Source organism: Emys orbicularis, chromosome 4 (assembly GCF_028017835.1).
Source record: "Emys orbicularis isolate rEmyOrb1 chromosome 4, rEmyOrb1.hap1, whole genome shotgun sequence".
Taxonomy (NCBI): domain Eukaryota; kingdom Metazoa; phylum Chordata; order Testudines; family Emydidae; genus Emys; species Emys orbicularis.
The window spans coordinates 137,288,064-137,302,512 of record NC_088686.1 but is presented as its reverse complement, the minus strand read 5'-3'; the positions used below and the strand labels follow the sequence as shown (position 1 = coordinate 137,302,512).

The 14,449-nt window shown below is 50.6% G+C and overlaps 1 protein-coding gene across 1 annotated transcript; it reads left to right on the top strand.

Moving 5' to 3' along the window:
* Positions 1–9,891: 9,891 nt before the first annotated feature.
* RBM15 (RNA binding motif protein 15) lies at positions 9,892–12,944 on the top strand. The gene has a single exon (XM_065403917.1). The coding sequence runs from the start codon at positions 9,892–9,894 to the stop codon at positions 12,754–12,756; it is 2,865 nt and encodes a 954-aa protein (XP_065259989.1). The 3' UTR covers positions 12,757–12,944.
* Positions 12,945–14,449: the final 1,505 nt, after the last annotated feature.

Here is a 14,449-nt window from a genome sequence, read left to right as displayed (position 1 = left end):
CACAGTGAAGGACTGCTCATTAGTGAATCTTGCTTCCTGGGATGTTCTCAAGGCCTTGTCTAAGTGACGTTAATGTATTTTGACATCCCTAAGCACCAGCTGTGACTAAAATGCAACTTCCTGAATAATGGAAACCTAGATGGTTATAACAGTTCCAGCCAGTCAGAAGACAGATCCTCAGCTGGTGTAAATCAACATTACTCAATGGAATGACACTAATTTACACCAGCTGAGGATCTGGCCCGATAATCCTCATTGCATTTCCTCCCGTGTCAAACTGATTGTTCTGCTTTTCCAAGATCAACTCTTTAGAATGGAGCGGCAGCAACAGCTGTGTGATGGGGCGCCTGCCCCACACTGGGCTCTAAGGGGCTAATAGAGCCCTAGGGAGGCTGTGCAGGAGGCAGCCAATCAGAGAAGGACTGAAGGGAGCTGCCAATCAGGGCCAAGCAGGCCCATATAAAAAGGGAGCTGCAGGGCAGAGGAAGGCAGTTCTCTGCTGGGAGCCCAGGGAGGAAGGACTGTGTCTCTGGAGGGCTGAGAGAACTGCCAGAACCCTGGACAGAGCAGTGCTGCTAACGGGGAGCAAGAGGCAGCTCCCAGCTAGCTGCTGGGGTTTGCAGGCTGAGCCCTGAGGCAAGGGCAAAGACGATGCTGATGCCACAAGGAAGTGGCCAGACAACTCGTTGCAGTAGCCTCTATGGGAAGTGGCTGAACAGCGGACTGCAGGTCCCCCGGAAGGTGGGAGCAGAGTGTGTGGCAGGGCCGGAGGGCTGTGCCGCTGAAGAGGATGCCATGGTCCTTGGAGAGATGTGGGTCCTAGAGCAGGAGTGACAGTGGTGAGGCACCACCCGAAGAGGGCGCACTAACATGCTGAGCTAATCCCCAAGACAGCCAGCAGGAGGCGCTACAGTGGTGAGTGAACCCCATCACAAGCTGCATATGGCTTAGGATGAGGGGAAGCAGGTGAGTGGTGGCTCTCAACTCCCTGTCAAAGTTGATTCCAAGTAGCAGAACGGGGGGGGGGGGCTAAATGGCTGAGCCCATTGGGAGCAGCCTGAGTTGTAAAATCAAGGTTGCTAGTGCCAGTCCCAGTCACGGAGGTGCTGAGTTTCCTTGTGTGAAATGAATTTGGTGGTCATGTGCACACATCATAAAACCCATCCCCACAACCAGCATCAGTTGGCAAGCCTAGCAGAAAGGCTGTGTTTCCAGGGGCATGGTGTCTGAAATGCCCCCTCGCCTTGGGCAATATTGCAAAGCGCTACCAAAGGAAGCCACTTGCAGTAGACAAGTTTCATTGGTCCTACAAAACCCACAAACCATGCAACATATTCCTAAGAACCATCTGCTGACACCTTAACTGTGTACGGATACAGAGCACTTCTGTAATAAGCATGAGGGGAAGATTGCTGCTTGCAGTATACCCCTCCTCTTGGGCTGATTAAAAAACCTCCATTTTCCAGGGCTCCCAAAATGCTGCCTTTCCTTTCATCAGTGCCAAAACTCTTACGCAATGTACTGAAGCTGCTGAACAACCAGCAGTTGGGCTCTTTCTACGGAAATCAGGCGTCTGACTGCAGTTCAAATGGAGATGGAAAATCGCAGGACATCCAATTTAAAAAGAGCAACTTGGAAGCAAAATTGAAATCGCATTAAATGTCACATTACTCTGTGGATGGCCCTTCAAGGATACATGGCCATTACTCACCCAGTGTGTCTTTTAAACTATGAATCATCATCTGATGCTTTTAAGTAATTACTGTATATTTCACTTCTAAACTGCAGCAGAAAATAGGACCATCACAAATTCTGAATAGACACAGGACCAGATCATCTGCTGTTGCAAAGTAATGTAGCAGTCAGGGGAGCTTTGTCGGTTTATACCAGCTCAGAATCTAGTCCATAAAACTGAAATCAAGTCTTATATGTTCTCCTGTTACCTCACCCTACTCCAAACCCAGGAGGGATAGCTCAGTGGTTTGAGCATTGGCCTGTTAAACCCAGGGTTGTGAGTTCAATCCTTGAGGGGGCCACTTAAGGATCTGGGGCAAAATCAGAACTTGGTCCTGCTAATGAAGGCAGGGGGCTAGACTTGATGACCTTTCAGGGTCCCTTCCAGTTCTAGGAGATAGGATATCTCCAAAGCAGCTCCAAATGGACAATAATGGTCAATGTGATTTGGAAATAGATTCTTGAGTAACCCTTAATTTGTTTCTAGGACACCGGCTATACCTCTGTGCATGTGTCTTCCATACATCCCAGGACAATTATATCTGCATGAGCCTACCTCCCCTATGATTGTGCAACTAATTACATGCGGGTCTGTCTCTGATACACATCTTAAGGTAACTTTGAGACTCTAATTTCCATAGACGCAGACATAGCCAGATTTATATTTCCAGTATACACTTCTGATCACTCCTGGGTCCCTACTAACACTTGTGGGGCATGGATCAGTGTTCATGTCGCACTCCCTGTCAGTACCCGGCCTAAGACGGGGAAGCTAATGATCCAACCAGTGGACCAAATTTGGTGATGAATCCTGGTCACGTGCCACCTGAGGCATATCGTGCATAAAGAAGACTAACACATTGGGGTTCTTTACCCCTCATTGGAAATCCAGCCCCCAGATCCCTGTGTTATAGGATACCAGCTCCTTTGAAAAGAGATGATAAAGATGGGGAGAAACGCCATCCAGTGGACTGTCAGGAAAAAGAATCTCATTCAGTTCCACCTCTGGTTTGTACTAAGCTGCAGCTGGGGAGCCATTTTATTTCCATGGCTAGGTGACACATGGATTAATGTGGACTTTTCAGCCAGAAACACAGTAAATGACCATCATACTTTCCGCTCTTGAGAGCAGAACTGGATATTTCAGACCTTTTAGGACTGATTGGATAGAATTGCTGCTTTATCAAATGAATTCTCTCTCTCTTTCCCCCCCCCCCCCCCGGGATTATGGCAACTTTGCCTCCCCCTTGTTGTGACACACTTTGTTTGCTTGTTTGTACATCAGGTTGACCTGTGAAACAAAACTGGTCAGTTTCACTTTCTGTCTCTAGTCAGTTTCACTTTCTGGTTCTCCTGATTAGCTCCCTGCTGTAGTGTCTAGATTTCCAGCATTGGAAGAGATTGTAGACATTTTAAAATAACTGCAGTATTTCCTTTAACTATTATTAAAGTTTCATTTGGATAGAGTGTCTACAGCCCAAAACGGGGAGTCAGGAGTTTTGAGTTCTAGCCCTGGGTCTGCCATAGACTTGCTCTGTGATCGCTAGCAATTCATTTCACCATTCCGTACCTCACTTTTCATGTCTGTAAAACAGGGGAAATGATACTGGGTCCACCCCCTCAGTGAAGTGCATGGAGATGAAAAACACTGTCTTAAGTATTATTAAGGTGCTCACCATTGATTAAGGCTTCCAACATCACAGTGAGATAGGTAACTACTATCAAACTTATTTCACAGGTGGGTAAACAGAGAGCTGAGTAGAACTAGGTGAAAAAATGTATGTATTTTCAGGGGAAAAAATTCAAAAGGATCGCAAAACTTTTATAAGTTTGCACAGAATTTTTTATTTTTCAACAGAACCCAGTATTTTCTTTCTTTTTGCTGATGAACAGATTTCAACCAACTCTAGAGTTGAATAGTATTGGGTCTTGAGTTTGAAGCATCAATAAACCACACTTGGTTTCCCTTTGGTTCCTTTCCTTTTTCTCCTCTGATACTATGATAAAAGGAGAGACTCTGCAAAAACTAGCTTGAATCAAGATTAGGGTGTGTAATTTAAACCCACAAAAAGTGAACACTCTGCAGGGCAGGTTAAAGCAGAGCCATCAGCTTTCACTAAGGTCTTGTCTACACTACACAGTTTTGTCGACACAAGTTACACTGATAATCAAAAAACGGTATAATTACATCATTTGGGCATGTTCACACAACACTCCTGTTGGCAGAGCGCATCCACAGTTGGTGCTCTAGCATCGACAGTCAGAGCAGTTCACTGTGGGTAGCATCCCATTGTGCTACTCGCCACCTTCTGCAGCTAGGAGTTGTAGGAAGGCGGAGTGGATCCCAGTGCATCATGGGTGCAGGCTCAACGTCGCATGATGCAGTTTTTTCTGTCCCATCGTTCCATGAGCTTCTGATTGCATTTTGCAGCATTTTTCAACAGCCCCTGTTTATTGTGCACCCGCCATCTCTGTCTGAAAGGATGGATCCCGCACTGCTCTCTACTGTTGTGGTCACAGTAAAGCACACATCACGGATGGTCATGCAGTATATCATGAACTCCCACTCTGAACAGGAATCAGAATTGCCTGACCTGCTGTGTGCCCATCTTCAGGAACACTAGCCTGTACAGAAAGCTGCAAGCAGGGACTTTCTTTCCCAGATTCCAATGGGGGATGTTGAAATGCCCAAGTGATCCTGGGAGACCCAGTGTACCCCTTACTCCCATGGCTCATGAAGTCTTATACAGGAAACCTGACAGCAGCAAGGAGTGCTTCAACAATAGGCTGAGCAGGTGCAGAATGACCAAAGAATGTGCCTTTGGCAGATTAAAAGTGCGCTGGTGCTGCCTTTATGGCTGGCTAGCCCTAAATGAGGAAAATATTCCCATGGTCATAGCAGCCTGCACCTGTCCTCCTTGTTGCACCTTGGGTGCTTCCTTATCTAGCAGAGGCACTCCGCCGGTGTATAGGGGTTTCCCCTGAAGGCCACATCTGCTGAAACACAAGAAACAGAAGCATGATTGTTAGTTCAAGCACAGCATTGAATCATTATAATAAAATATACCTCTTTTTACAAAGCGCTTTCCCACTGTCCATTGGCAAGCACACATCTTGGTGAACACCCTAAACATGGCCTGAGGGGGTGGGGGGAGTGCTGTTTGGTGCTCAAGATGGGCAAAGTTTTTCAAACTGGGGTCTGCAGACTCCTGGGGTTCCACAAGTGTACTCCAGGTGGTCTGCAGGCCCCGCTGATCAACTCCTCCACCTCCCTTCCTCAACTGCTCCCCCTCCCTCCCAGCGCCTCACGCACACCCGGGAACAGCTGTTCAGCAGCATGCAGGAGGTGCTGGGAGGGAGGGGGAGGAGTGGGGACAGACCGCACTCAAGGGAAGGGGTGGAAGGAGGTGGGGAAGAGGAAGGACAGGGGTGAAGTGGGAGCGGGAAGAGGTGGGGCCTTGAGGGAAGGGGTGGAGTGGAGTGGGGGGTGGGGCCTGGGGCTGAGCAGGGGGTTTGGGGGGTCCGTGAAATTTTTTTAAATCAAAATGGGGGTCCTTGGGTTGCTAAAGTTTGAGAACCGCTGGTCTGGGTAGTTTTTTAAGGGAATCACTGCAGGCAACTAGGGACAGTATTGTAAATTCTGCCACCATTTTCCACAGGCGAGGGTCATTGAAGCCGATATCTCACTCCAGAGGGTAAGCAAGGATGCATCACGCGGCTTCAGACCCTATGCTGCTCTCCTGTGTGCCGCTTTGGTCCCAGCACAAGTGATTGCCGATTGGCAAGGGAAAGTTTCCTACAAAGGGGGAAGGAACAAAGCAGCTCTGCCACGGAACCTACAGCAGAGGATTGGCAAGTACCTGCAGGAAAGTTTCCTAGAGACCTCTCAGAAGGATTCCCGTGAAATCTCGGTGTGAATCAATACACTCTTCCACCACACTGCTTAGCTACACAAGGGAATGTGGAGCACATGCAAACTGGTACATTTCTATCCTTTCACCCACGTCTAGAATATACAGAGCAAAGGACAGCTCTACCTCATATAACTGAGCAGCAGCAACGTATCCATAGGACTGTTGGCGGCAGAGGTAGGGTCGCAAGCAGAGATAGGGACCAAACTCTGTGAAGGGCAGGGCTTAGCATGGCCCCCCACCCCCTCGGCAGCATCTCCAGGGGATCCCATTCTTAGGTGCCTGTCTCTCCCCATTCACTGAAGAGGGAGCCTAAGCACCTAACTCAGGTTTAGGGGATCCCATTGTTCTTCCAATGGTTTCCTAAGCATTTAAAACGGAGGGCTGGTAACACTGCGTATTGCCACACCTAAGTCCCTGTGTGCTGAGTCAGAGGGGAGCTGAGACTACTTGGTCCGTATTACAGGCAAACAGCTCGGCGACTGTAAGGGGGCTGAGAATTGACATGACTCAGGCAAACAGCCCTGAGACCAAAGAGAGGTTGTTCAGTTCATACCACAAGCACGGAGATCACTGGGGAATGCAGAATAGGCCCCATCACTGCGCGCTAGAGCCTCACCCCCAAAACCAGGGTGGGGAATTGAGAACAAGCAGTCTCACTGCATGCCCTAGACACAGAGCCCTGAGCCTGGGGTGTCCAAATGGGGGTGTGAGAGGCATTCTGGAGCTCCCCTTTCCCCCTGCGCTCCTGCGGGAGGGAGGTGGAGGGCAGGGTGAGAAGAGCGCTATGCAAGCTCTAGCAAGTAATGGTGCAGTGATTGGGCACTGCTCATGAAGACTGCCCACCCATTCTGCGCTTCCCATCACTTTTCCCTGTGTGCCTTCTCCACAGCTCCAAATGCTTCTCTGAGCTTTCTCCAAAACGAGTCTCATCTCATCTTCTGGGAGAACCTCATTGCTCCTGCAGGCGCCAAGTGCCAGCCAGTTCAAGCAATTCTCTGCCTCATTTATAAGTTTGTGGATTCTACTGCCATGGTTATATGCTTTCCTCAGAGCATGGCTGATGACTGAAGCATCATAGAAGACCAATGTTCAATTCCCTGTTCTGCCACTGATTTCCTGTGTGACCTCAGACAAGTCATTTAGCCTTTCTGTTTTCCTATCTGTACAGTGGGGCTAATAGCATTATCCAGCCTCACAGGGGTATTGTGATGATAAATACATTAAAGATAGTGACGCATTTTGAGTTCTACTGATGAAAAATGTTATATAAGAGCTAGTTATTGTTATGTGTTGCATGCAGGAGATGCAGGTCCCAGCACAGGAGAATACCAGCAGTTCCACTGTATTCAGCCTCTTACCTGGGAAGGAGTGGGGGCAGGATTAGGAAAATTAAGTTGCAAACATAATACTTACATTATACTGTAGCAGTGACTTAATTTTTCACTCTTTTTCTTCCCCTTAGGTTGTTTCTAACGTTGGCTATTATAACTGGCAGAAGAATTGTGCGGGGCCAGGGCCCAGCAGCCCCCTCAATAAAATTTAGTAAGGGAGAGCGTATCTATAGCAAGCTATTTGAGTTAATAATCCCCCTTTAGTTTTGCCCTCTATGGTTAGTGATGTTTTTAAGAGTGTTGAGGAAACAGCTGCTGCAGTTCCTTAGAAAGGCAGCTATTAAAGGAGGATGAAAATCAGCCCATTCATCCACATCTGCCTCTTGTCTCACATTTGGAGGGCGATGCCCTTTGAAGTAAGAGGATTTGGCAATCGGGGTTTTAAAAAGACACTTAGGCTAGGTCTACACTACAGCGGGGGTCCGACCTAAGATACGCAACTTCAGCTACGTGAATACCGTAGCTGAAGTTGCGTATTTTAGGTCGGCTTACCTAGCGGTGAGGACGCGGGAAAGTCGACCGCTGCCGCGCTGCCGCCGACTCCGCTGCCGCCTCCTGCCGAGGTGGATTTCCGGAGTCGACGGCAGAGCGATCAGGGATCGATTTTACCGCGTCTTCACTAGACGCGGTAAGCCGATCCCCGATAAACCGATTGCTACCCGCCGGATCGGCGGGTAGTGAAGACAAAGCCTTAGAGTCTTGCCCCTTCAAAAGGAAAGCTCACGCATTTCATTGCCTCTGCTCTCCAGACACATAGACAATAGAGAAGGGTGGTGCTTTTGTGATTAAGGCGTGGAACTGAAAGCTAGTTTGGCTCTTGGCTTTGCCACAGACTCTCTATGGGGCTCTAGAGTGAGTTGCTTAATTTCCCTGAGTCTAATCCAAAACCCATTTCAACTTCAATCAGTGGAAAGACTCTGACTGAATTCAGTGATCTTTGGATCAGGGACTCTGTGGCTCAGCTCCCACTCATCTGCTTGGAGCTTGTATGCTTTTCTCCCACCCTATCTCGCTTGTTTATTGTTAGCTCTTCAGGGCAGGGACTGAAACTACTGGTGGGAAAGATTTGGGTTCGACAAATCTCCCACTTTAAAAAAATTTGAATTAAAAACAATGGGCAATTGTTGAAATGATCAGTTTGGATGTTTGCAAAGCAAAAATATCATTTTACTAGTTCAAAGGGACATTTTATTTCAAAATTTTAGTTAATTAATACAAATGAAAAGGTCATATTAGAAACATGTTGACAGACCTGATCCCTTTTTCTCAATCGGGTTTTCCCCCCCCCAGATTATCAAACCAATCTAGATTCCCCCCCCCTCCCCTGAGTATAGGGATGTGATCTGGGTTTTTTCTCAGATTATCAGACCCAATATGGTTGTATTTCCCATATTATTGGATCCAATCCAGATGTTCTTCCCCAGACTATTGGCCATGATATGGGTTCTCCCATATCAGACCACTCCTGTTTTTTCCCCCATATTATCAGACCCAATCCTGGGCTATCACTGAATTACAGGACCCAAACCCATTTTGTTCCCAGATTATCAGACCTGAGCCCAGGTGTTCCCAAGGTTTATTGGACCCAAGTTTGGGTTTCCCCTGCATATTATCAGACGGATCCTGCCCCCGCCCCGCAATTATCAGACATGATCTACTTTTTCCTGGATTACTGGGCCTTATCCCAGGCTCCCTCAAATTACTGGACCTGATGCCAGGATTTCTCCCAGGATTACTGGGCCCGATCCTGGTCTCCGCCCCAGATTAGTGGACCCAACCCCAGGATAGCTCACGGGATTACCGGGCCCGATCCTGAGCCCTCCCCCTCCCCCTATCACCGGCTCGTGAACGTTTTCGGGATTTTGACTTTTCGTCTGATTCGGAGAAAAATGTGAAAATCTCGAACTGTGCCGGGGTCGGGGGGGGGGGGGGGTGTGCAGACACCCAGTTCCCGGCCCGCCCAGCTCCAGCGCACGCAGGGAGCATGGGGCGGCTGGCGGGGCCAGGCACAGCCAGCAACACGTGCGTGTGCACCTCTTCCTGACTGCCAGCCTTAGCATGACTGATATCTCCCGCGGCCTATCCGTGGAGCGGGCCAGTCGTTACCATCCAATCAGATGGTTGGGGAAGATTTCAACCGTCCAATGATAACTTTGGGGCGGGACAGGCTGCGACCCGCGCTTAGACGGGAGAGACGTGGACTTCATCCTACCATATCGCTAGGGCAAGGCTTCGAGTGACCAGTGAGAGTGGGGGGCGGGATCACTGTGGCTCGCGACGAATCGTTAAGATTGAGGGAACCCTCATCTAATTAAATGTAGGGGGTGAAACGTTCTCTGACCAATGGGAAATGGCGGGGCGGGATGTTGGTGCCACAAGTAGAACCGTTAGAAATGACAGATAGTTCCACCAATCATAGAAAGGAGACTATGCCACCTGACCAAGGAGAGTTAAAGAGTAGAGTAGCAAGAGCGCGAGAACCGTTAGGATTGACAGACTGACTGTCTAATCAGAACGCTGCGATTCCATAGCTGTCCAATAAGAGCCTTCGAGGTGGGTCATCCGCTAGTGAGCCATGAGAGCGCGAGAATCTGTAACGAGAGACAGACCTCCCTGCCAATCACAACCTCAGCGTGATGCTGTAGGGTGGGTTTTCCGCTGGTGAACCTTGGGAACGCCTGGGCCACTTATTATTGACAGACTCATTCTCCAATGAGGGGAGCGGGTGATGATTTAACTGTCCAATGGGTGACAGGTGGGCGGGGTTCATTTCCGCGGCAGGTTCCAAGATGGCGGCGGGTGTGTAAGCGCGGCGGTTAGTCAGGGAATCCGTCCCGGAGGTGCTTGCCGACATGAAGGGCAAGGAGCGCTCCCCGGCCAAGGCCAAACGGTCCCGGGGCGGCGGCGAGGACTCGGCCTCCTCCTCTTCTTCGGCCCGGGCCGAGCGGAGCAGCAAGAAGCCTGGCGGCTCCGGCGCGGGCGGCAGCAACGGGGGAAAGGCGGCGGGCGGCTCCGGCGAGAGCAGCAGCCGGCGGGGCCTGCACCTGGACAAGGCCAGCCGGGGCGGGAGCCGCGAGTACGAGTCAGGGGCGGCGGCCAGCTCCGGCCGCCACGGCTACAGCAGCAGCAAGAACGCGGAGTCGTCCCGGAGCAGCGGCAGCCGGGGCGGCGGGGGTGAGTCCCGGGCGCCGCCGGCCCCCTCCTCCTCGTCGGAGTCGGCCGGGGCGGGAGGAGGCGGCGGGAGCGGCGAGTACAAGACGCTGAAGATCAGCGAGCTGGGCTCGGCGCTGAGCGACGAGGCGGTGGAGGACGGGCTTTTCCACGAGTTCAAGCGCTTCGGGGACGTCAGCGTCAAGATCAGCCGCCTCCCGCCGGGCACCGGTGCCAGCGACGAGCGGGTGGCCTTCGTCAACTTCCGCCGGCCGGAGGACGCCCGCGCCGCCAAACACGCCCGCGGCCGCCTGGTGCTCTACGACCGGCCGCTCAAGATCGAAGCGGTCTATGTCGGGGGGAGCAGCCGGCGCCGCAGCAGCCGCTCCCCGGCCCTGCTGGACAAGGATTCTCATTCTCCCTACGGGGCCGCGGCCGTGGGCGTGGCGGCTGCAGCGGCCGCAGCTGTCAGGCACCCCCCGGCCGGAGCAACCCAGAGGGCGCTGTCGCCGGCGGGTGGAGGAGGGGGCCTGGGCTACAGAGACTACCGGCTACAGCAACTCGCTCTGGGCCGCCTGCCCCCGCCACCTCCCCTGCCTAGGGAGCTGGAGAGGGAGCGGGACTACGGGGCTTTCTATGATACCCGTGTGCGGCCAGCCTATGGGCTGGAGCGAGTGGCTGGAGTGGCAGCGGCTGGGGGCTTCCGAGGAGGAGGAGGAGGTGCTGGAGTTGCTGGTGAGGAGGAGATCAGTCCTGAGGATGATCAGAGAGCCAACCGCACTTTGTTCCTGGGCAACCTGGACATCACGGTGAGCGAGTCGGACCTGCGCCGGGCCTTTGACCGTTTTGGGGTCATCACAGAAGTGGACATCAAGCGTCCGGGTCGTGGCCAGACCAGCACCTATGGCTTCCTCAAATTTGAAAATCTGGACATGGCACACCGGGCCAAGCTAGCCATGTCTGGAAAGGTGCTGCTGCGCAACCCTATCAAAATTGGTTATGGCAAAGCCACTCCTACCACCAGGCTTTGGGTGGGTGGCCTTGGGCCTTGGGTGCCACTGGCTGCCCTGGCAAGGGAGTTTGACCGTTTTGGCACCATTCGCACTATTGACTATCGTAAAGGTGACTCATGGGCTTACATTCAGTATGAGAGCCTGGACGCAGCTCAGGCCGCTTGTGCCCACATGCGTGGCTTCCCTTTGGGTGGCCCAGACCGCCGCCTCCGAGTGGACTTTGCTGACACTGAGCATCGCTACCAGCAACCCTACTTGCAACCGCTGACCCTACCACCGCCTGCCCACTATGAGCTAGTAGCAGAGGCAGCTGCCTTTGGGGCTCACCGTGGGGCTCCCCCAGACCCACTTCGGGGGGCACGGGACAGGACACCACCACTGCTCTATAGAGACCGCGACAGAGATCTCTATCCTGAGGCAGACTGGGTGCCACCACCACCTCCTGTACGGGACAGGAGCAATCGAGCAGCTGCCTACGACCCACTGGAAAGTTTGGAGCGCCGGCGGGATGGCTGGTCCCTGGAGCGGGACCGAGGAGAGAGGGAGCTGGGTGGCACCAGCAGCAGTAGGGACCAACCCAGGAAGCGAAGACTGGCAGAGGATGGTGGCCGGCACTTAGACCGCTCTCCAGATAGCGAGCGTTCATCTGTGTCCCGTAAGCGACATTGTTTGGCCACGGCCTCTCCCCCAGACCGCAGTCCTGACCTTGGTGGGAGCAGGGAGCGCTACGCTAGTGACACAGAACGCTTATCCTCCCGTTTGCTCCTGCTGGAGCGGCCATCACCTGTCCGGGAACCACGCAGGGGCAGTCTTGAACGAGGTCCGAATGAAAAGCGTGACCGGAAAAACTCTGCTGAAAGAGAGAGGAAGCACCGCACCTCCACAGCAGCTGCTGCCCAGGAGTGCAAGAGCCCAGCCAAAAAGGACGAGCGTACCACGGAAGGGGGCAGTGGTGGAGGGTCCCGGCTCAAACCTCCACCCCAGAAGCAGCAGCAGCAAGATGGAACGTCACAGGCTGGCGGGGCCCCCAAACTATGCCTGGCTTGGCAGGGGATGCTCCTGCTGAAGAATAGCAACTTCCCGTCCAACATGCACCTGCTTCAGGGGGACCTCAGTGTAGCTAGCAGCCTCCTGGTGGAGGGAGCAACTGGTGGCAAAGTGGCCCAGCTCAAGATCACCCAGCGTCTCCGCCTGGACCAGCCTAAGCTGGATGAGGTCACCCGCCGTATTAAAGTGGCAGGACCCAATGGTTATGCCATCCTCTTGGCTGTGCCTGGCACCTCGGACAACCGCTCCTCATCTGGGGCCAGTGATGCTGCCACCACCTCCACACAGAGGCCGCTCAGGAACCTCGTGTCCTATCTAAAGCAAAAGCAGGCTGCCGGAGTGATCAGCCTCCCTGTGGGGGGCAACAAAGACAAGGAGAACAGCGGGGTCCTGCACGCCTTCCCACCCTGCGACTTCTCCCAGCAGTTCCTGGACTCCACGGCCAAGGCCCTGGCCAAATCAGAGGACGACTATCTGGTCATGATCATTGTCCGTGGTGCATCCTAAAGCCCTTGTGTTTTCTGTATCCAACCCTGCCTATTTCTCCTCCACACAGCCCCTCCAGTGTGTGCCAGGTGCTATGGGATACAGCCTTAGCCAACCCCACAATTATTTTTAATTAGATCGTTATTTGTAGCCAATTTTCCCCGCCTGTTTTTCTGTAACTATATTTTTCTATAGTTAGAAGCCAGGAAGGTTTAGCCTTCAGCCTGAGTAGGATATTTTGAGGATCCCTTATCAGTGAGGGTAGCAGGGAGGTTAAGCCTGCTTCAACTAAAAATGAGAAATTCCCACTTTTAATTTTTACTTTGTTCTTTTTCATTTGATCATTTTTTAAAAGCAGGTTTAAAAACTTCTCTAGAATTACAAACTTAAAAGACCAGATATAAAGCACTAAGTAGTTTAAACAGAAAACCACATACCAGATAGTGGACTGGCATTGACTCATTTTGAGTCTTCGAAATTCTGTGAAGGCCTTAGACCAGTAGCCCTATGTTAAATAAGTCCTTTATCAGGAACCTGAATGGTTTCACTTTGAGTTGACTGACTCAAGGTTGATTTCTTTTAGGTGACTAGCACCTCATCTTGTGGTACACTGTAGCTCGAACATTGAATTCCTTTGTAGGTATTAATTTGAGGATTTCACTCAGTCCACAGAAATGCATGCCCAGAAGGTGTGCTTTTAACAGGTGTGTTCCTCCTGTTCTGAGTTCCATTGTATCCCAGATATGCACTTTGGGTTTGTAGCAGTAACAACATTTTGGTAAATAGGCGAGGACTTTGTTACAAACCTTGAATGTCTTGTGCTTACTCTAGTATGCAAGAAACAAGTAGGTGCTTTAAGAACAACTAATCATTTGGTGGGTTTTTTTGTTGTTTTTACTGCCTTTTTCAGAGTTGCAGATACAGTGGATTCCACAGTGCAGACTCCAAACAAGTATACTCTTCAGAGAGGGCTTTTAATTCTGTGAAAATTAAACTATGTAAAGTTTTCATCACCATTTTATCTTTGTTAATAGAAAGAAACTGCTCTGTCTTCTGAGGACCTTTTTTTTAAGGTACAGTAGAGTGGGCATTATGTGAGGTTTCATAGTCATTTGGACTGCAGTGTTTTTTAGCATCTTGGCAGAGTATTAAAAGTTCTCCAAAATGTTGAAAAAGCAGTTCACCTTGTTCAACAAACCTAGTTCATTTTCATTTAAATTTTTCTCTATGCTTTTCTCCCTTATTATCTTGATAAAACCTAGAAAAAAACAGATATCAAATCATTTTAAAGCCCCCACTTTAGGTAGTCCCCAAACGAAGTGTAAATATGAATATACTTATTTACACTGTACAAACCTCTTTGTAGAAACAAGAACATGATCTTGCACTTGGGTCGTCTTTTTGCTTAGGTTTAAACTATGGTTTTTGAAATGTGGCTGTGTAAAAGTGACACTGCCTTACTCAGACCCTGTAGTGTATTCATTGTTCACTACTGACTAAAACTAGTTTTTGCTACTCCTTACATTTTTCTAAACTAAAATTACAAACCTCATTTAATACTCTTAATGTTCAGTGAAAGTAAAATCCAGGACTTGTGGATTGTCCTTCAGTATGAATGTAATAGGCTTATAGAAGGCAGAATGCAGCTGTTTGTCTTGCTATTAACAGTGAGAATTGTGGTATTTTTGGAAATGGCACCAATTACATAAGGGAT